Source organism: Plecotus auritus (genome assembly GCF_963455305.1).
Source record: "Plecotus auritus genome assembly, chromosome: 1".
Taxonomy (NCBI): domain Eukaryota; kingdom Metazoa; phylum Chordata; class Mammalia; order Chiroptera; family Vespertilionidae; genus Plecotus; species Plecotus auritus.
The window spans coordinates 36,575,369-36,596,005 of record NC_137770.1 but is presented as its reverse complement, the minus strand read 5'-3'; the positions used below and the strand labels follow the sequence as shown (position 1 = coordinate 36,596,005).

At 36.7% G+C, this 20,637-nt stretch overlaps 1 protein-coding gene across 1 annotated transcript in view; it reads left to right on the top strand.

Annotated features, from left to right (window-relative positions):
- The window catches only part of HIF1A (hypoxia inducible factor 1 subunit alpha), a 50,003-nt gene extending 34,396 nt beyond the window's left edge, over positions 1–15,607 (top strand). Inside the window, 9 exon segments of the mRNA XM_080642291.1 lie at positions 526–632; positions 1,733–1,880; positions 4,475–4,695; positions 5,375–5,661; positions 8,719–8,841; positions 8,971–9,395; positions 13,008–13,116; positions 13,706–13,832; positions 14,314–15,607. Of these exon segments, the coding sequence (XP_080498417.1) occupies positions 526–632; positions 1,733–1,880; positions 4,475–4,695; positions 5,375–5,661; positions 8,719–8,841; positions 8,971–9,395; positions 13,008–13,116; positions 13,706–13,832; positions 14,314–14,465 (1,699 nt within the window). The 3' untranslated portion in view covers positions 14,466–15,607.
- The last annotated feature ends 5,030 nt before the right edge of the window (positions 15,608–20,637 follow it).

Below are 20,637 nucleotides of genomic sequence, written 5' to 3'. Positions count from 1 at the left end.
ATCCCCCAAAATGAAGCCTTGCCTAGTAGACCTGTTTTATGAAGAATGTGATTTTGTGTACACACACACACAGACACACACACACACACACAGGAATCTGATTTTATGGAAAGATAATGTTATGGATTTAATCTATATATTTTAAATTAAGTTAGTAACTACCTTTATGACATTTACTATTTAATTTTGCAGTACTTCGTATCTATTTATTAATAACTTGTCTTGTTACCAAAAGTATATACAATACAATGTGATAAAAATGAGTAACATGTTTGAATGAAGGGGATTAAAGGGTTAGATAACAGGGTGAATCCAGAGAACTTAAAGAAACGGATGGTGCCATATTTAGTAACTGTAGAGTTACTAAAGGTGAGATGTAAATTTATTTTCAGCAAAGAAAAATGCTCTTTATTTTTTAAAATTCACTTGTTCATAATATTAATGCATATTCATTACCGTAAAAAAGCAAAGTTTTTCATTATCAGTTAATTTCTCTTTTTTCTTATTACATTTTTTACTTAACAGAATTACTGAATTGATGGGATATGAACCAGAAGAACTTTTGGGCCGCTCAGTTTATGAATATTATCATGCTTTGGACTCTGATCATCTGACCAAAACTCATCATGATAGTAAGCAGAATGGATGAACTCATTGATATTCTCTTTAACTCTTTTCATTCCCTTTACTTTCTGGTCATACAGCTACGTACATTTAACTTTTTGGTTAATATTAACCATTCTTTCTAAACTATCTTAACAAAACCCTTCCTAAAGGATCTTGACCATTAAATCTATGTTTTATATTTGTTTAAGCAATACTAGTTAAAGTAGAATCATTTGATATCTAAAACTTCCCAGGCATTTTAAATACAAAGGCTCAAAAAATACATTGCAGGATATTGTAGCATCATTTTCAGAATTCATACTTAAATATTAAAAACAGTGGTTTGAGTACAAAGCATTCAGAAAATATTTGTGCGATGAAGTGAATTGTTTAGTGAAGTGAAGGTGATTAACAGCATGTACTAGTGGTAATAAGTACCCTGGACATAAGATACGTTTCTCAATTTTACTCAAATGTTATTTAAAGATCCCATGATAAGTAAAATATTAGAATTTTTCACTTGCCTGTTGTATCTGTACTTGAACATGACTTCCCAGTATGATTGGGGATGCCTCAGTGTCACTGAATGTGATTAGTCATAAACTACCAAATGGCCACCAATATTCATGATAACATCATCTTTACTATTTCTCTAGTACTTGCTCCCAAGTCAGTAATTAAAATTGCCTAAAGTGCCAAAGACTTCAGCATATCAATTGAGATTCAAATATGCTAGCATAGCTACTCGAAGCATCTTTGGTTATCTGGAAACTATAGCAGGAATTTAAGAAAATAATAGCACTTCTTTCTTAAATGTTCTTGCTAGAGATTATTCATTCTCTAGTCAGTAAAGGAATTTTAGTCACTGTTGTTCTTCATTCCTGGCTTTGATTTTATTTAAAGTGACAGGAGTTTATTTGCGGGGGGCGGTAAGAAGAATAAAATTGGGTACATTTTCAACTACTAGTATCCTGGGGCTTTTTCTCTTTCAATTTAAACAGTTACAACTGATTCCATTAATGTAAGCATCTCTCCTTTTCTAAAACAACGATCAACATTTGGCATCCATTTGATTGACAGTTCAGTTGTTATTTTCTCCGCATAACTCTTTCCATTTTACTCCTAGTGTTTACTAAAGGACAGGTAACCACAGGACAGTACAGGATGCTTGCCAAAAGAGGTGGATATGTCTGGGTTGAAACTCAAGCAACTGTCATATATAACACTAAGAACTCTCAACCACAATGCATTGTCTGCGTAAATTTTGTTGTGAGGTAAGCTTGGAAAATAAATATTTGGGGAAAATAAGTAATAACTCTTTTTGGATACTCTACTTTTAAAGGGAGAAAAGATTTTCAACATTAACGGAATTTTATTTTCTCATTTCTATCTGTTTATGGTTTTCAGTACTCTAATCTGTGTTTGTAGGCCAGCTTTTCTACAGTGATTCCACTACTACCAATAGCTATCTATTCCCATTCTTTTCACTCTGATATTTTAAAAGACCCTAAAAAAATACCAGATCTATGCGTTAATTTGTTATAGTCATATAGCTGTCAGCTTGTATTATCTCATAGCAGCTATGTTATTTTTATAGGAACAATACTGGCCTTGGAATAGTTAGGTTTGTGTCGTAAGGTTTGTGTCGTAGCTCTGTCATTTCTCCATAAACTTGGGAAAGTCTCATTTCTCTGAATTTCATCCATATTCGAGAGATGATAATACTTAATTCAAAAGGTTATATGAGAACTAAATGAAAATCTATGTGAGATTACTATAAAAGGCTGTATAATGTGATACGTGGTTCTTGAATATTCTTGAGTTCTTCCCTTAGCTGATGGACTTGTGAATGTTATAGATATCATAAACTAATCCTTCATTTGATCAATTTCAGTAGGCAAATGCCCCATTTTAGTCCATCTTCCTTGTTACCACCAGGCTGTTTTTTCTTGCATATATATACCTGCTCATCTCATTTTCTTTAGAATTACTTTAAAGATCCCTTGGTCACCTCCATGATAAAGCCTCACCTACTTGCAGAACATCATTTCTTGTCATTATCTTCTATACTCCCATGCTTTCATAATTGTAGCCCTCTTTCTAACATCTATGGCTACCTCTTCCAGGAAGACTTTGGTCATTTGTTTTTATTTTTGCCAATTCTGACACCATCCTTTAATGTTTTAATATTAGTGCCAAAGAGTTGGTGACTTTCCCATTACATAAGAATCAATTACTTGGAATGCCTTTAACCCCTCACTGCAGTCTACCTAACAAATACTATTTGAGGCCAAGTTTCAGCCTGTAGGCCTCTCTGAAGTAAGCCTTCTTCATTTTAGCAATCACTTTGTTTGCACATTTACTTTCACACTGGTCTATAAAACTTGAAGGAAAGGGTTGGGTGGTCTATAAACTTGAAGGAAAGGTTGGATCAAGTATGTCAAACTTGCGGTCCACGGGCCTTATGTGGCCCACAATGAATATTTTTGCGGCCCAGCCAATATAATAGTATGTAAGAAAGGTTTTAATAAAAATTTCATAATCTAATTTTTACAATATCCTGTTATACATAACTAGAGGTCTGATGCACAAAATTTGCACATGGTTAGAGTCCCTAGGACTGGCTGGCGGTAAGGGCTGATCAGGGCATTCTAGCTGCTGGCCAGGGCCTTTGTTCCATGCCACCCCCTGATGGTCAGCACACTTCATAGCGAGCAATTGAACTCCTGGTCTCCCACTCTTAACTCCCGAGGGGACACTTTGCATATTAGCCTTTTATATATATAGATTATTAAAAACGAACTACAACATTCACTAATGACTGATTACTAGAATTGTGTTGCATTCATTTCCCTTATGCGCCTTACGCGCAACACACCATTTCTCTCCACTAATACTAGCAGCAAATATTTTAGCAGCCGATTGCCACGTCATTAGTCTTGTACTGACTTGTTTGGCATGCGCAACAGGAAATATTTCACTTTCGGAGAAGAAGAAAAATAGGCTTATATGCATTACACTTATTAATTTGTGCAGTTATTCAGTGGTAAGTTAATGTTCAAGAAAAAATATTAATTTTTATTAAAATGTTCTATTATTTTATGTTAGTGATTACTCATGTATTTCAGCCCTTTGTATTCAGCATGTCTCTATAGAAATAAACTTACGTTTCTATGAAAATTGAAGCTTTTGTTTCTTTGCGGCCTGCATAAACATAAAACTTGTTTATTTGGCCCGTGTTAGCCTTTTGAGTTTGACTTGCTTGGGTTGGATATTTTATTTTTGTATCAGTTTATTTCACATAGTAAATACTATTTGTTGATGAAAGGAGCAATAACATTTATATTTAAGCCAAATGAATATGGAGCTGTTTATTATCCCTTTTCAACTCTACCCCCACAGGTGATATCATTTTCCTACCACCATAGAAAATATGGCACCCCTTTTTAGAAAGAAAGACCTCAGTCATTTACTATATATCTTTATATTCTAGGACCATCCTTATTGCCAAAGAATTCTTCTGTGCCAATTTCATTATGAGTCAGCATAAAGATTGGGAAGGTCTATTTATGTCTTTCATGTACTTGACTGTTCCATTTTTTTGTCACCACCACTCTTCCCAAAAGGATAGCTGAAGTTTCTTAATTGAAACCAGTCAAATATTTGAATTATCTTATACTGTGAATTTTAATAAGTCTTTATTTCATATTGGTATTTTAAACCCTGAATGAATGAGAGATTAGGTCAAAAGATCTTAAAATGTTCCCTTTTCATAAAGGAGAATTTTTTAGGAGATAGGAGTCCCTTTTCCTCTACCCCCATTGTGTCAACTGCTCATTTAAGAATTACTGATCTCTCTTTTTGACAGTGGTATTATTCAGCACGACTTGATCTTCTCCCTTCAACAAACAGAATGTGTCCTCAAACCAGTTGAATCTTCAGATATGAAAATGACTCAGCTATTCACCAAAGTTGAATCAGAAGATACAAGTAGCCTCTTTGATAAACTTAAGAAGGAACCTGATGCTTTAACTTTGCTGGCCCCAGCTGCTGGAGACACAATCATATCTTTAGATTTTGGCAGCAATGGTGGGTCTTTAGTTAGTTTGTTAATTGCCTAAATTGTGTCTGCTGATGCAATCCCATTTTAACTGAATTTGATGCTAACATTTTTTTGTTGGTAATCATTTGGATGTCATGGTCTTACATATTTCATTTTTCATAGTCTTCTTAAAAGTATTTGCTTAAATATTTTGCCTCTGTAATTTCTCAGCATTCCTGTTTTTGTCACATTGTTGGAAATTGTGCTTCAAAGTGTCCTTAAGGTATTTCTTCTCCCCACTTTAACTTTTCTCAACTATTCTGCTATTTGTATATCCTACTGTCATATTTTCTCCACAATTTAGCAAAATTATATTGCAATATGTATAGTTGCATTAAAGGATAAATAAGCAGTCATGCCAATATCAAACATTAAAAATGAAAATTGTAATTTCAAACTAGGTTAAATTTTAATGAAGAAAACAGTTGGAATTACTGGGGTTTTTATGTCATGTCGATTAATAGAGGAGTTGTCAGTAGTGGGTTAGAAAGATAACTCAGACTTATGGTTATACCATAGAATCTGTAAACGTTCTGATTAAGGAAAATTGGGTAACATTTTTGTTGTTTGAGTGAACTAGACAAACCTTTGGTAAAAGGGGACATATTCTATATATGTTAAAATCTAGATATTCTTTAAATTGACTGATTTTTTTTTTCCCTACAGACACAGAAACTGATGACCAACAACTTGAGGAAGTTCCATTATATAATGATGTAATGCTCCCCTCATCTAATGAAAAATTACAGAGTATAAATTTGGCAATGTCTCCATTACCTGCCTCTGAAACTCCAGAGCCACTTAGAAGTAGTGCCGACCCTGCGCTCAATGAGGAAGTTGCATTAAAATTAGAACCAAATTCAGAGTCATTGGAACTTTCTTTTACCATGCCCCAGATTCAAGATCAGCCAGCTAGTCCTTCTGATGGAAGTACTAGACAAAGTTCGCCTGAGGTAGGTATCATGATGTAATAAGAAAAGGATAAATTTCAGATTTTAATGTTCAGGAAAGAATGTATTTTTAGATTTTATACAAACTTTAATTTGACCCACATGTCATGGATTTTGTTTGTGTGCATTTTAGCACTCTAAAATTACTGCAGTAATTGTTAAGAGCTTAACTTGGACCTCAGTGGAACATGGGAAAGAACTGGCTTAACAAAAATGTAAAGGAAAAATTTATGTTTCTCCTCTATATCAATAAGACAATAAAAGTCTTGAATTTAGACATCCACAGAGAAAAACTGTGTGTGCCTATGGTAGGTCTAAGCCCATACATATTACCCATTGAGTTGGAGGATTGTCCAGCAGCAAAAAGCTTAAAAGGGAAAGGACCCTAAGCTCTGCCCAATTTAGTATAGTTTCCATTACTATTTTTAAATTCTCGGTAAGTATAACATGAAAATACCGAATCTTAGAGTAAATTCTTAATAGCTGTTTTTATGCAAGTTCTGTCACAATAAAAGTTCTCTTTAAGGGAAAGGTTGGGCCAAGACTGAAGGAATCACATAGGGTTCTATTTCTAAATCTAGAATGCTTCCATTTTCAGCCTCCTGTATCTAAAAATATGCTCAAGAGTTGGGTAACAGATCTGAATATGATGATTTGATAAATGAGGCACAAATAAGCTTTAATAGGTGGTAAATAATTTCATATTCAATATCTGTGGATCCAAACTGGCAAGCTAAAAGTAGGAGATTTGACATAGCCTTCTGGAGAACACTTCCTAATCTCTGGTTATTTAGTTTGCCTAGCACAAAATGTTTTTTTTGTTTCTTTTTAATATATTTTATTGATTTTTTTACAGAGAGGAAGGGAGAGGGATAGAGAGTTAGAAACATTGATCAACCGCCTTCTGCACACCTCCCACTGGGGATGTGCCCACAACCAAGGTACATGCCCTTGACTGGAATCGAACCTGGGACTTTTCAGTCCGCAGGTCAACGCTCTATCCACTGAGCCAAACTGGTTAGGCACAAAATGTTTTTGATTCGTTGTGTTTTTAATCTAACAACAATGTTATAGTGAAGGAGGCAAAAGCTTATGCTTAGAATACATAGCTATAATTTTTTGGTTAGAATTCTTGTTCAGAACTTTAAAAAAATAGATGTTTTTATTTTAGAGAGGAAGGAAGAAGGAGGGAGAGAGAAAGAAACATCGATGTGAGAGAGAAACATTGATCGGTCGCCTCTTGCACACACCCTGACTGGGAATTGAACCTGCAGCCTGGGTGTGTGTCCTGACGGAATCAAACCGACAACCTTTCCGTGCACAGGACAACACTCAGCTGAGCCACACCAGCCAGGGCTTCTTGCTCAGAATTTCTAAAAGAATAGTACATTCATTATGGTGAATGCAAGTAAAAGAACTTAAATCTCTACACCTACCCTTCAGAGTAGCTGTAAGATTTTTAAGTAGATCACCACAGGTATGTGCCCTCTCAGTACAAAAGTAGATTCTAGTAAGTATATCATCTTGTTGGTGGCCAGTTGGGTACTCTGTGGGAGATGAATTATTAGATGAGTTCTATTCTTTAGCATAAACAGAATAATGCATCATTTATTCTTAATTTTATTAATGACTAGAGGCCCGGTGCATGCATGCATTCGGGGGGAGGGGAGGAGTCCCTCAGCCCGGACTGTACCTTGCAGTCTGGGAGCACTCAGGGGATGTCTGACTGATGGCTTAGGCCAGCCATGAGCCCGGCTTCTGGCTGAGCGGCGCTCCCCCTGTGGGAGCACACTGACCATCAAGGGACAGCTCCTGCATTGAGCATCTGCCCCCTGGTGGTCAGTGCATGTCATAGCACTGGTGGTTCTGCTGTTTGGTCGATTTGCATATTAGTCTTTTATTATATAGGATGTTATTACATATAGTCAGAAATACGTATATAGAGTTCCCCTTATCCATGGGGGGACACATTCCTAGGCCCCTAGTGGATGCCTGAAATCGTGGATAGTAATGAACCTTAATCTACTTCCTCAGCTCTGCTAGAAATGTGGCAGCAGCTTCTTCATTGGCAGATGCAGGCTACAGTAATTGTTATATTTTCATCCCTTACTTGCTTGCAATAAATGGCTTATTCGTTTCAAGGGATCCCTTGCTGAAGCATTCATATGGGCTTGGTGCTTTCTGGCACAACACATTGCTGTCAGTTGGAACATGTTTTCTGTTCATGTCTTCCACCCATAAATATAATGCCTTTACCATCTTAACTAAGCATTTATGCACTGTGCCTATAATTTGCAGTTTAAGATGTAATAGCAAAACTAGCATGCATTTCTTTTTCCTTCACAATTTCCTGGATATAAGATTTAGTATTACTGTAGATCTTAGCAACCTCAGTGTGTGTGTGTGTGTGTGTGTGTGTGTGTGTGTGTGCGCGCGCGTGTGTATTTTTTTTTTACTTATTAAGTCAAGAATTTATACATTTTCACTTAAAGGAAGCACTTTACAGCTTCTCTCTGGCATATCCAAATTGCCAGCATCACCACTCTTGCACTTTAGACCTTATTAAGTAAAATAAAAGTTACTTTAAACGTAAGCCCTGCAACACTGTGACAATTGATCTGATAACCAAGATGGCTACTAAGTGACTAATGGGTAGATAATGTATATAGTGTGGATATCCTGGACAAAGGGATGATTCATGTCTGTGGCAGGACATAGTGGGACAGTGCAAGATTTCATTACACTACTCAGAACAATGCAAAATTTAAAACTACAAATTGCTTACTTTTGGGATTTCCTATTTGATGTTTTCAGACCTGAGTTGTCCACAGGTAACTGAGAAACTGCAGAAAGTGAAACACCAGATAAGGGGAAGCTATTGTATTAGCAAAAATTGTTAAAAGTGTAAGCTCAAAAATTTAACTTTTCACTAGTTAGGTAAAATTTGATAGAACAAATGGACTTTGTTGTGTATTCTCTGAGATCTGGTTGGAGAATTCTAACAACTAGCAAAACAGAGGCTTATTCTGGGAAAGTGAATACATTTAATTCCTTTTACAGCCTACCAGTCCCAGTGAGTATTGTTTTGATGTTGATAGTGATATGGTCAATGAATTCAAGTTGGAATTGGTTGAGAAACTTTTTGCTGAAGACACGGAGGCAAAGAATCCATTTTCTACTCAGGTATATGAATTTGTTTATTATATTTTACATTAATCTTTATTAAATTTTTCATCTAAAGACTGAGTTTAACTTCTTTTTCTTTTGTAAGATGTGGCCATTGTAAAAATTCATACATTTGTTGTTCTATAGGACACTGATTTAGACTTGGAGATGTTAGCTCCTTATATCCCAATGGATGATGACTTCCAGTTACGTTCCTTCGATCAGTTGTCACCATTGGAAAGCAGTTCTACAAGCCCTCAAAGTGCGAGCACAGTTACAGTATTCCAGCTGACTCAAACGGAAGAACCACCTGTTACCACCACCACTACCACTGCCATCACTGATGAATTAAAAACACTCACAAAAGATGGTATGGAAGACATTAAAATATTGATTGCATCTCCATCTCCTACCCACGTATCTAAAGAAACTTCTAGTACCACAACATCACCATATAGTGATAATCGAAGTCGGACAGCCTCACCAAACAGAGCAGGAAAAGGAGTTATAGAACAGACAGAAAAATCTCATCCAAGAAGCCCTAACGTGTTATCTATCACTTTGAGTCAAAGGTATTTATTTATATGTAACATTAAAATTATAGTTCTTTTATTTTTAGAAAATGTATGATGGTAAATTATTTCTAAACGTAGCAAACTTTCTGATGTATATTCTTTAAAGTACATAAAATTGATATACAAATTTTGAACTTAGAATAAGCACTCTAGGAACTATTTCTAAATTAGCTTATGTATTTATTTTCTCTAAAATAGTCATATCACCTATCTGAATGTAGGGTCTTCTCATACCTCCAGAAATAAAGTCTAGCCAGTGAGTTCTGTAAATGTACAAAAACTGGCTTGGTTTCTTTCTTTTTTAAAAAAATATTTTTACTGATTTCAGAGAGGAAGGGAGAGGGAGGGAGAGAGAGAGAAACATCAATGATGAGAGAATATCATTGATCGGCTGCCTCCTGCATGCCCCCTACTGGGAATCGAGCCCATAACCCGAGCACGTGCCCTTGACTGGAATCAAACCCAGGACCTTCCAGTCCACAGTCCAACGCTCTATCCACTGAGCCAAACCAGCTACGGCTGGCTTGGTTTCTTATGGTTGGTTAAATCAGGCTAGTTTATCCTTACTGCTTCCGTTTCATGGAACACTTTTTAAGCCTGAAAAAAAGTCCTTCCTACTTAAGGGATTTCCAATTCCACAGTGAGCCTGATGGTCTTCAGTCCTCAGTATTCAGTATAGATATTTATAAGACTTATTTTTAAATTTTATGTATAGTTATGTTATAATTGCTTTTATTTTTTTTAAAATGCATTTTCACTGATTTCCGAGATGAAGGGAGAGAGGAGAGAGAAAAAAAATATCAATGAGAAAGAATCATTGATTGGCTGCCTTCTGCAGGCCCACACTAGGGACTGAGCCTGCAACCCGGCATGTGCCCTGACTGGGAATCAAACCGTGATCTCCTAGTTCATAGGTCAATGCTCAAACACGGAGCCACACCAGCCAGGCATATTTTTCATTACTTATTTATAGAACATTATATTTTATAGGTTAAATAGGGTTTTAAGAGCTACAGCAGGAATCTAAGCCTGATTTTATGACATTGCTTCTATGGAGTAAATTTGAGCAAATATCTGGATACCAAACACATTTTAAATTATACTTTGTGTATGTCATTTGTAATGGGATTTAACATATTTTAAATTTAAAGCTCTAGTTATAGGAAATAAGTTTTAGCTAGTCAGTGGGGCAGTGTGTGTAGGAGAGAAATGATTCTTTTTCTACTGTGCCTAGACTGATCCAGATATCAGTAGCAATGGGAAAAGGCACTGCCATAGCCAGGGCTCACGGCATATTGCTTCTGCCTTGCATCATTGCTTTGACCTAGAGTGCTGGGAGAGGCCTTTTCCTAGACCTAAGAAAAGATCTTGGAGCTTTAGATTTAAAAAGGAGCATTTTATATTACTTTATAAATTACCATGTTACCAACTGACTTTAAAATTTAAACTCTGAGTTCCTCTAGGGCAGTGGTCGGCAAACTGCGGCTCGCGAGCCACATACGGCTCGCGAGCCGTGGTTTGCCGCTCTAGGGCAGTGGTCGCCAACCTTTTGGACCTCATGGACCACCAGTGGTCCCCAGACCACCGGTTGGTGACCGCTGCTTTAGGGCAATGACAGTGTCTTGTTGACATTTTAGTGGTATTAATACTTAATTCAGTACCTATCGTGTACTAGCTATTCAATAAATGGTTGTTGTGTGGATAATGAATGAATATCCTCTATAATAATAAAAGCATAATATGCTAATTAGACCGGACAGCCATACTTCCTTCCGGATAAAGCTGCAGCGGCTGCGAGGGCCGAGGGCAGTCATCCACTGCGGCCGGCAGCGGCAGCGGCAGCGGCAGCAGCAGCAGCAGCAGCAGCAGCAGCAGCAGCGGGGTGATGGGGGTGGCACCTTCCCCTCATCGGCCCTGTTGCCTCCAGCACAGGGAGGCTGGAGGCAGTGGTAGGAGGTGGTGGCAGCAGCAGGGTGATGGGGGTGCAGTGCCTTCCCCTGATCGGCCCGGTTGCCTCCTGCAGAGGGGGGCCACTCTGGGCCTAAACCATCAGTAGGACATCCCCTGAGGGCTCCCAGACTGTGAGAGGGGGCAGGCCAGGCTGAGGGACACCCCTCCCCCCACCCCGTGCATGAATGTTTGTGCACCGAGCCTCTAGTAGTAATATAATGGTGATGACAATGACCTGTTTACAGTTTACTATTAGCTACAGGAGACTATGGATATTCAGTTTTCTGAACAACTGTATACTTGTCAAAACCAGAGTCTTAGTATCAAATCACATTAGCAATTTTTTTTTTACATTAGTTCCACTATAGTATGCACTAAATACCTTACGAGATGAATTTTATGAACTATATGGAGGTTTTTTCATTACTAATTCTCTACGTTATTATTCACAAAATCAAAGTGCTGTACTAAGCCAGACAGCTTTACAGCAAAGATAAAGATAACCATTAAAAGTACTGCTACTGCCCTGGCCGGTGTGGCTCAGTTGGTTGGAGCATTGTTCTGTACACCAAAAGGTGACGATGTTTCTTTCTCACATGGATGTTTCCCTTTCTCTCTCCCCCTCCATCCCTTCCTCTCTCTAAAATCATTTTTTAAAAAAGTACTACTGAGGTGATATTTATACTATACACTGAATTATACTTCATAAAGATAATATAGTTATGTAAAAATTTTAAAACCTGCCTGTCTGTATATTGGAGGTTTTACAAAACTGCATGTAGGAAGGAGTTAGAGTAATATATTACCTACCCATATACATTCTCAACTATATGTGAAACAGAGCAAGGAGCCATTTATGATTAATGTATTGATGGGGGAGTTCTTGAGAAAACAAAGTAGCTATGATAAAATTGATGTATTTGACCCACCAAGTAGTTCTTTACTATTCAATATTAATTTTAGGTGCAGGTTTGATAACATACCAATACTGGAGGCAAATTGACTTAGTAGGAAGATCACTGGGGGGGCATGAGTCTAAAGAGATCTAGAATGTACTTCCATATCCACAACTAATTAGCAGTGGGACTTCAAGATAGTTACCTAACAGTCCTGAGGTTTCTCATTTATAAAATGGGTATTATATATGTTACTATCTTTGGGATTGGAGTGAAATTAAAATAAACTAATGAACATGAAATGTTTTATGAACTGAAAATGCTATGCAAGTGTGAAATTAATTTTGTATCACAATAATCCCAATATTATCTGAATTATATTAGATGGAATGAAAGGCCAATATTTAAGTTTTTGACTTACAAAAATATCAATCTAGTTCACTTCGATTAATAGGGAAATACAAATTTTAGGATATTTTGTTTCAAAAATTGAGCTTTGGCATTAAGCGTCTGCCCCCTGGTGGTCATTGCGCTCCCACAGCCAACTTCCCGTTGCCAGCCAACCTGCCGTGGTCCCTCCCCCAAGCCAGCTGGCCCCTATCGACCCCAATTGGCCCCAATCACCAGCCAGGCCAAGGGACCCCACTGGTGCACGAATTTGTGCACCAGGCCTCTAGTATAAATATATTTTGATGAAAAAAGCTATTTGGATAGTTCTTAAAAATAATAAAACAACCATATTTTTATTTAAATTTTTTTTCAGAACTACTGTTCCTGAGGAAGAACTAAATCCAAAGATACTAGCTTTGCAGAATGCTCAAAGAAAACGAAAAATAGAACATGATGGCTCACTTTTTCAAGCAGTAGGAATTGTAAGTGTAAGAGTATGTGTTTGCTTTTTCTAGTCTAGCTAATGTTCTATTTATAAGTTACATGTGTAGATAATTCCTTGTTTCTTCTAAATACTAAAGTTGTATTTTTAGAATTAAACATTGATCGTTTTTTTCACTTTGTACACTCTCTTAAAAACAAAAACAACGAATATATTCTTGGGGTAAAAATTTCAGATAATACAGGTGTATTTTGAGTCAAAAGTGATGTTCTCCCCTTATTCCACCCAACATCACCACCAGTCTTGTTCTCTTCCCTTTAAGTTAATTTCCCCTTCTTATTCCCAAAACACAATAGTTTTCTTAAGTCAATGTTCGTGTAACCCATACCAATATTTTAAATTAACCAGATTAACTGGAAAGAATTTACAGAGAAGTTGTTAGCCATAATGTATGGCAAATAACTGTCTTGATCATAGTAGTGGTAAAAGAAAGAATTAAAAACAATTAGGGGTAGTATTTGATTTAAGAAACCTGCCATCCCCATGTTATTAAACTTTCATTGATATCAAAGTTTTTGATTTTTTTTAAAAAAAACATAGTAAAATTGAAATAAGTTTCCTCTTTTTAGGGAACATTATTACAGCAGCCAGATGATCGTGCAACTACCACATCACTTTCTTGGAAACGTGTAAAAGGATGCAAATCTAATGAACAGAATGGAATGGAGCAAAAGACTATTATTTTAATACCCTCTGGTTAGTTTATTCTTTTTGTCTTGAATATCAATAGGAGAATTATATGGCTTTTTATTTAGGAGCTTTGTTCTAAGTGAGAGTGGTTTTCATTCCTTAGCAAGATTAAAAAGTAAGGTAGCATTTTATCTAATGTCTGTAACAGCTATTTCAAGATGGAACTTTATTTTTTTAATAATTATCTTTGATATGTCTATATTATTAATATTGACTAGAAGCTGAACCTTGTAAATGTTTATGCTTTTTTCTAAATTGATTTAGCACTCCTTTGTCCTTCCTTGTATCCTGTAAACATTTATGACATAGCACCAGTAACACTTGATTGCACTTACTTGTTTACATAGCGATGGTTTACACCATAGACTAAAAACCCTTCCAGAAAGAGTTTATTTGCCTTATGTTCCCAATGCCTAGTGCATAGTGGGTGTTTAATAATAATCATTGACTAGATGAATGAATACTTAGATATCTCTTTGTTTTCCAGACTTAGCATGTAGACTCCTTGGGCAATCAATGGATGAGAGTGGATTACCACAGCTGACCAGTTATGATTGTGAAGTTAATGCTCCTATACAAGGCAGCAGAAACCTACTGCAGGGTGAAGAATTACTCAGAGCGCTGGATCAAGTTAACTGAGCTTTTTCATAATCTCATTCCTTTATTTTGGACACTGGTGGCTCATTACCTAAAGCAGTCTATTTATATTTTCTATATCTAATTTTAGAAGCCTGGCTACAATACTGCACAAACTCTGTTAGTTCAGTTTTGATCCCCTTTTTACTTAATTTACATTAATGCCAGATCACAGACAGCACATTTTCACAGTTCTTTGGTATTTAAACCATTGCATTGCAGTAGCATAATTTTTAAAATGCACCTTTTTATTTATTTATTTTGGGCTAGGGACCTAGTTTGTCCCTTATCGAATTATTTTTAATAAGATGCCAATATAATCTTTGAAGAAGGCAGTAACCTTTCATTATGATCAGCTTGGAAAATTTTTACTCAGTTTTTCACATTTACATAAACAATAGTGTTTTGCCAGCGGTACATGGTAGCCTCAATTGCACAATATATTTTCTTAAAAAATACCAGCAGTTACTCATGCAATATATACTGCATTTATAAAACTAGTTTTTAAGAAGAACTTGTTTTTGGCCTATGAAATTGTTAAACCTGGAACATGACATTGTTAATCATATAATGATTCTTAAATGCTTGTATGGTTTATTATTAAATGGGTAAAGCCATTTACATGATATAGAAAGATGCATATATCTGGAAGGTATGTGACATTTATTTGGATAAAATTCTCAATTCAGAGAAATGAATTTGATGTTTCTATAGTCACTTTGCCATCTCAAAAACAAAAAACAATACCCTATCTGTAGTTGTGGAAATTTATGCTAATATTGTGTAATTGATATTAAACCTAAATGTTCTGCCCACCCTGTTGGTATAAAGATGTTTTGAGCAGATTGTGTACAAACAAACAAATCATGCTTTGTTAGCAAAATTGCCTAGTATGTTAATTTGCTCAAAATTTGATGTTTGGTTTTATGCACTTTGTCGCGATTAACATCCTTTTGTTTTCATATAGATTTCAATAATTGAGTGATTTTAGAGGTATTATTTTAGAAATATATAGTTGTCACAGTAAATATCTTGTTTTTCTATGTGCATTGTACAAAATTTTCATTCCTTTTGCTCTTTGTGGTTGGATCTAACACTAACTGTATTGTTTTGTTACTTCAAATAAACATCTTCTGTGGACCAGGCCCTCCTTGATCAGCATTTATGTTAATGTTTATTTCAATACCTCCGACTCCTAAAATTGTTTGCCAACATTTTAAGTATTTTATGAAGATTACATTGGCATGGATTGGTTATTTCAAGTAAATTCTATAATATGTAATAATAAAAACATAATATGCTAATTAGAACGGACGACCTTCTGGACAAAGCCAGGGCTGTGAGGGAAGCCCAGGTTCTGGGTGCCAGAGGGAAGCCGGGGGAAGGAAGGCCTACTCTTGCACGAATTTTGTGCATCGGGCCTCTAGTAATTTTAATATTTAAATAGGAATGGGATGGGTGAAACAATCCTAAACATTATAGTAACATAGTGTTGTAAGGGCTAGAATGTCCTCTAAAGATTTCTACCCCTGGTCAGATAACTCAGTTGGTTAGAGCAGTGGTCGGCAAACTCATTAGTCAACAGAGCCAAATATCAACAGTACAACGATTGAAATTTCTTTTGAGAGCCAAATTTTTTAAACTTAAACTTCTAACGTCACTTCTTCAAAATAGACTCGCCCAGGCCGTGGTATTTTGTGGAAGAGCCACACTCAAGGGGCCAAAGAGCCGCATGTGGCTTGCGAACCGCAGTTTGCCAACCACTGGGTTAGAGCATCTTCCCAAAACGCCAAGATTGTGGGTTCAATCCCAGGTCAGCACACATATAAGGATCAATCAATGAATGCATAAATAAGTGGAACAGCAAATCAATTTCTCTCCATTCCTCTCTAAAATCAATTAACTAAAAAAAATTTTTTTTAAATAATAAAGATTTCTAATCTATCTCCTTTACAGATGAAGAAATTTAGACCTCAAATGGTAAACGATTTGTCTAAGCCCTAAAGGTAATAAATGCCAGACCAGAGATTTAAACTTAGGTCTTCTGACTCTAATATGAAACAGAACTAACCTTGTTTTTGTTTTGATGATACTGTATATTTAAATTTTAAGAAATAGCTTTGTTTTTCTTCCATATATATTTATGAAATTGCTATTATTTTCTGACTATAAAAGTAATACATTCTCAATTTTTGAAAATCATAAAAAGGCCCTAACCGGTTTGGCTCAGTGGATAGAGTGTCGGCCTGCGGACTAAAAGGTCCCAGGTTCGATTCCGGTCAAGGGCATGTACCTTGGTTGCAGGCACATCCCCAGTAGGAGGTGTGCAGGAGGCAGCTGATCGATGTTTCTCTCTCATCGATGTTTCTAACTCTCTATCCCTCTCCCTTCCTCTCTGTAAAAAATCTATAAAATATAATTAAAAACATAAAAAGATATTTAAAAGAAGTAGAAAAATCATTGTGAATCCCTGTACTGAGAAGTAACTGCAAATTACTTTTATGGACAGATTACATAGGTAATGCCAGATCTTAGATACTATCTATAGCCTGAGGTTATAGGAACAAAATATCCTGAACAAAATAAACTAAGCCACATATCTTAGGGGACTGTTTTTATCTTAAAAATGAAGAAAATGTGATTTCAGTTACATGAAATTTTGGGAACAAAAGTTTACAATACTAAAAGTCCAATATTTTGGGGCACATATATACTTCACTATAAATATTATGATCCAAGTTCTTGTGTATTTAACTAATTACAGATTGTACTAGAGGTGGTATTTCAGAATAAAGTAGTTTAATATTCCCAGGTCGAACTAAAAAATTATTTTTCTGAGAGCAAGTTATCTTGAGTTGAAAACTAGAAGTTGATGTAGTTTTCAAATATTAGTAAATGGTCAGGCTCTGAGAAAATGACTTGTGAGAGCAATGATTTAGAAGAGAAAGCCACTTTTAAAAGACAGTAGCGCTGGAAGAAACAAGAACCTCTGGTCACCCCAAAAACAAACCCCATGGAGGGCTTGAGGCTGAAATAGCAGAAACAGCCCTTCCTTCCCAGCATTCATTGTTTTTCTCTCCCTGTCTCACAATCACAGACTTTTAAATATCTTTATCTATGAAGTATAACCCTACCCTAACAATTATAATTCTATAATAGCTCTTCTCCCCTTACTGTTCCTGTCCCCACCCTATGCATGCCTACTTCCCGTTCTCTGGTACTGCTATGAATGAATGACCATTGTATTATTTTCACACTTGAAGAAAGTATGGTAAAGAATTTAGTGTACTTTGGTCATGTGTTCTAAAGCCTCATTATTAACCTTGGAACTGGAAATAGTTCCCCAGACAGCCTAGCACTGCTTGGTGAAATGACACAAAGATTAGGAATTAAAATGAAGCTAACATCTCATAGGTATTATATGCTAGATTTTGTGCTAAGTGTTCTGCATGTTATCACACAACCTTAAAAAAGGAACCTATTGAATTAGTACTTGCATCTCGTTCTGTGGTGAGAAAATAGTCTTGGAGAGGTGGCCTAAGGTTCAGAGCATTTGAGCGGGCCATCAGAAGTAGCTCCATAGCGGCTGGTGCTAACCACCTTGCAGTGTTACTCAGTCCAGAACATACCCTTTTCCTCATTAACTTTAAATAGCAAACAGGAAAAAACAATGGGGTATAGGGAACTGAAGGTACGAGTCTCTTGAAGGTAATGAAACCATACAGAACTTTGAGGGGATGTCCTAAGAGGAATGGCAAGACAAATGGAAATTAATAAAAGTATTTTGATATGCTAATTAGCTGGGCTTTAGTTTGAACTACAGGTTCAAAAAATAGTCTGAATTATGTCTCCATAATGTCTGATTATGGAGACATTATCAGGTAAATGAGATAATGTATGAAAAGAACGACAGCAAACTAACCTGCCATAGGAATGTATGATATGGTTCTCCCAGAACCGTTAGACTTATTTTCTAATAAGTTTGTCTAACCTCACAATTATTGCAAATATTTCTCCTTTTTTGTTTGTTTCATTGCAAATCTTGATTTCCCCTAAAACCTTTAAAACACAAAAAGGATGGACTTAAAGTTACTGGCTTCACAGAATCTAAAAAATTATAAAAGTTCAAATTTCCATTGTAGCAACATCAAAAACAAGTTGCAAAGAATATGGATTTTTTTTTTTTTAACAATTGGGTTTGGTTAAATAAAACCTTTGCAAACATACTGCTAGCTGGAAACAACAAAAATATGTAGAAAATTTTTACTCGGGTGTTTTTTTAAGTCTGCCACTTACCACTTTGCTCATATTTCATCCCTTTAAATAGCGCTGAACCCGTCGTCCCCAAAGCATTTTACAGAGAATTAGTTCAATCTGTAGAATTGATACGAAATAGTCTACCTATAAGATAAACGCTACACCTCACCACAAATTTGAATGCCTTCTGGAGCTTTGTTGTGTTCACACCTTTCAGAGGTTTGGGCATAATTTTTATTCTTACCTGTAATGGACGGTTTTACCCAAGACGCTGCTCAGACACCCGATCTCCTTGTATCATTTTATTTCCTTTATTCCCTTGTCTTGGCTCCATTCCTGCACGGAGAGGAAAGGCAGGTGCCTGAGAGCGGCAATGATCAGACCCTCGCAATGATCAGACCCTCGCAATGATCAGACCCTCGGCAGGAAAATACCAAGGATGCGGAAGGGACCTGGCATCCCTTTAGTTCCCGGTGCCCCCGGTACTACTTAAGGATGCGAAACTCGAGCCGCAGGGCGAAACTTACCCCCTCCCCGCCCACCGCACTGCAGGCCCCGCCCCGGTACGTGCTGGACCGCAGCACCGCAGCCAGGCCCCCGCCCTCAGCTCCGCGCCCCCTGGGTTTGCAACCCGCGCAGGTCCCCCGCGTCTACTCCCGGCTGCTGCCTACGTGTGTGAGCGCATGTTGGGAGGCCGGCGGGTACAGGAGGGGTCAGCACTGCCCTTTGTCTTCGGTGACTTGTCCAATTCTGGTGCCTCGCTCTTCCCCAAACTTTTTTTTGGGGATTGGTGGTCGGTCGGGGCGGAATAGGTGTTGCCATGGAACTGTCTCCGAAATTGCCAATCTAATGCTTTGGGGTGTGAAGCTGTGCTTTGTAGAATAGAAAAATATCTGAGGTCTCCTAACAGGTTGGACCTTGGTTACCTATATAACAGTTTGTTTTTTAATGTCATCTACTAATTTGATCAAAAATAGAGGAGTTAAATATATTCACCTTAAGGCACCCAAAGCCAGTTTATTTTAAATAAAGCACTTTGAGGTGTCTCAGATGAAGGAAATGGAAACTTTAGCTGCCCCAGGTGTTTTTTGTTGTTGATTTGCTTGTCGTGGTGTTTTGTTTTGTTTTTCATTTGTTGTGTGCCTTCACCTTATTGAGGCCAGATATTGAGAGTTCTCTGGGAGAAGATAATCTTGATGGACAGAAAGGAGGTGAGTTTATGGATACAGTAAAGCTTGGGGCTCTAAATTTAATCGGCTGTAATTAGTGTTAGGATTGCGCAGTTTGTTGTAAAGTACAAAGGTAGGTATTGTTTAGAAAAAATAACCTTACCTCTGCATAGTCACGGGTGACTACAATATACATTTTATTGTAAATTATTTTCTTCAGGAAAATTTATTGTTTATGGGTTTTCAAATAGAATTTCCCAGAAAGTAATGATCTATTTTTTTTTAAGTAGTCAAGGTGTTTTAATTATATATTTTACTAATAAAAACTGATCGGTACCCTCAATCATGGTGTGTTTGATTGCAAAGGTGCCATATAAGGAGAGTGATAAGCTCTTTTGGCTTTATGAATACTTAAAAAATCATTATAAAATGGTGATTCTCCACAGAGAAGAACAAGCTGGGGTGTGTGTGGGGATGGGAGAGTGAGGGGATTGTGCAGTGTTTAATCACAATGGGTAATGCCTTTTAAAACATTGAGAAAGCATATAGCCTAGCAAGTAAACTAGACTCTGTTAAGTCAGATCTATTTTTTAGAGATTTTGAAATAGTAAAATATTAAAGAAACATTATTTTAGATAGAGATCCCTTTCCAAATATTTCTGGATAATATTTGGTCTTTGAAATAGATTTCAGTGTTTCTACACACAACTGCAGTGACAAACTTTAATAGGAGCACTAAACTAGTTGCA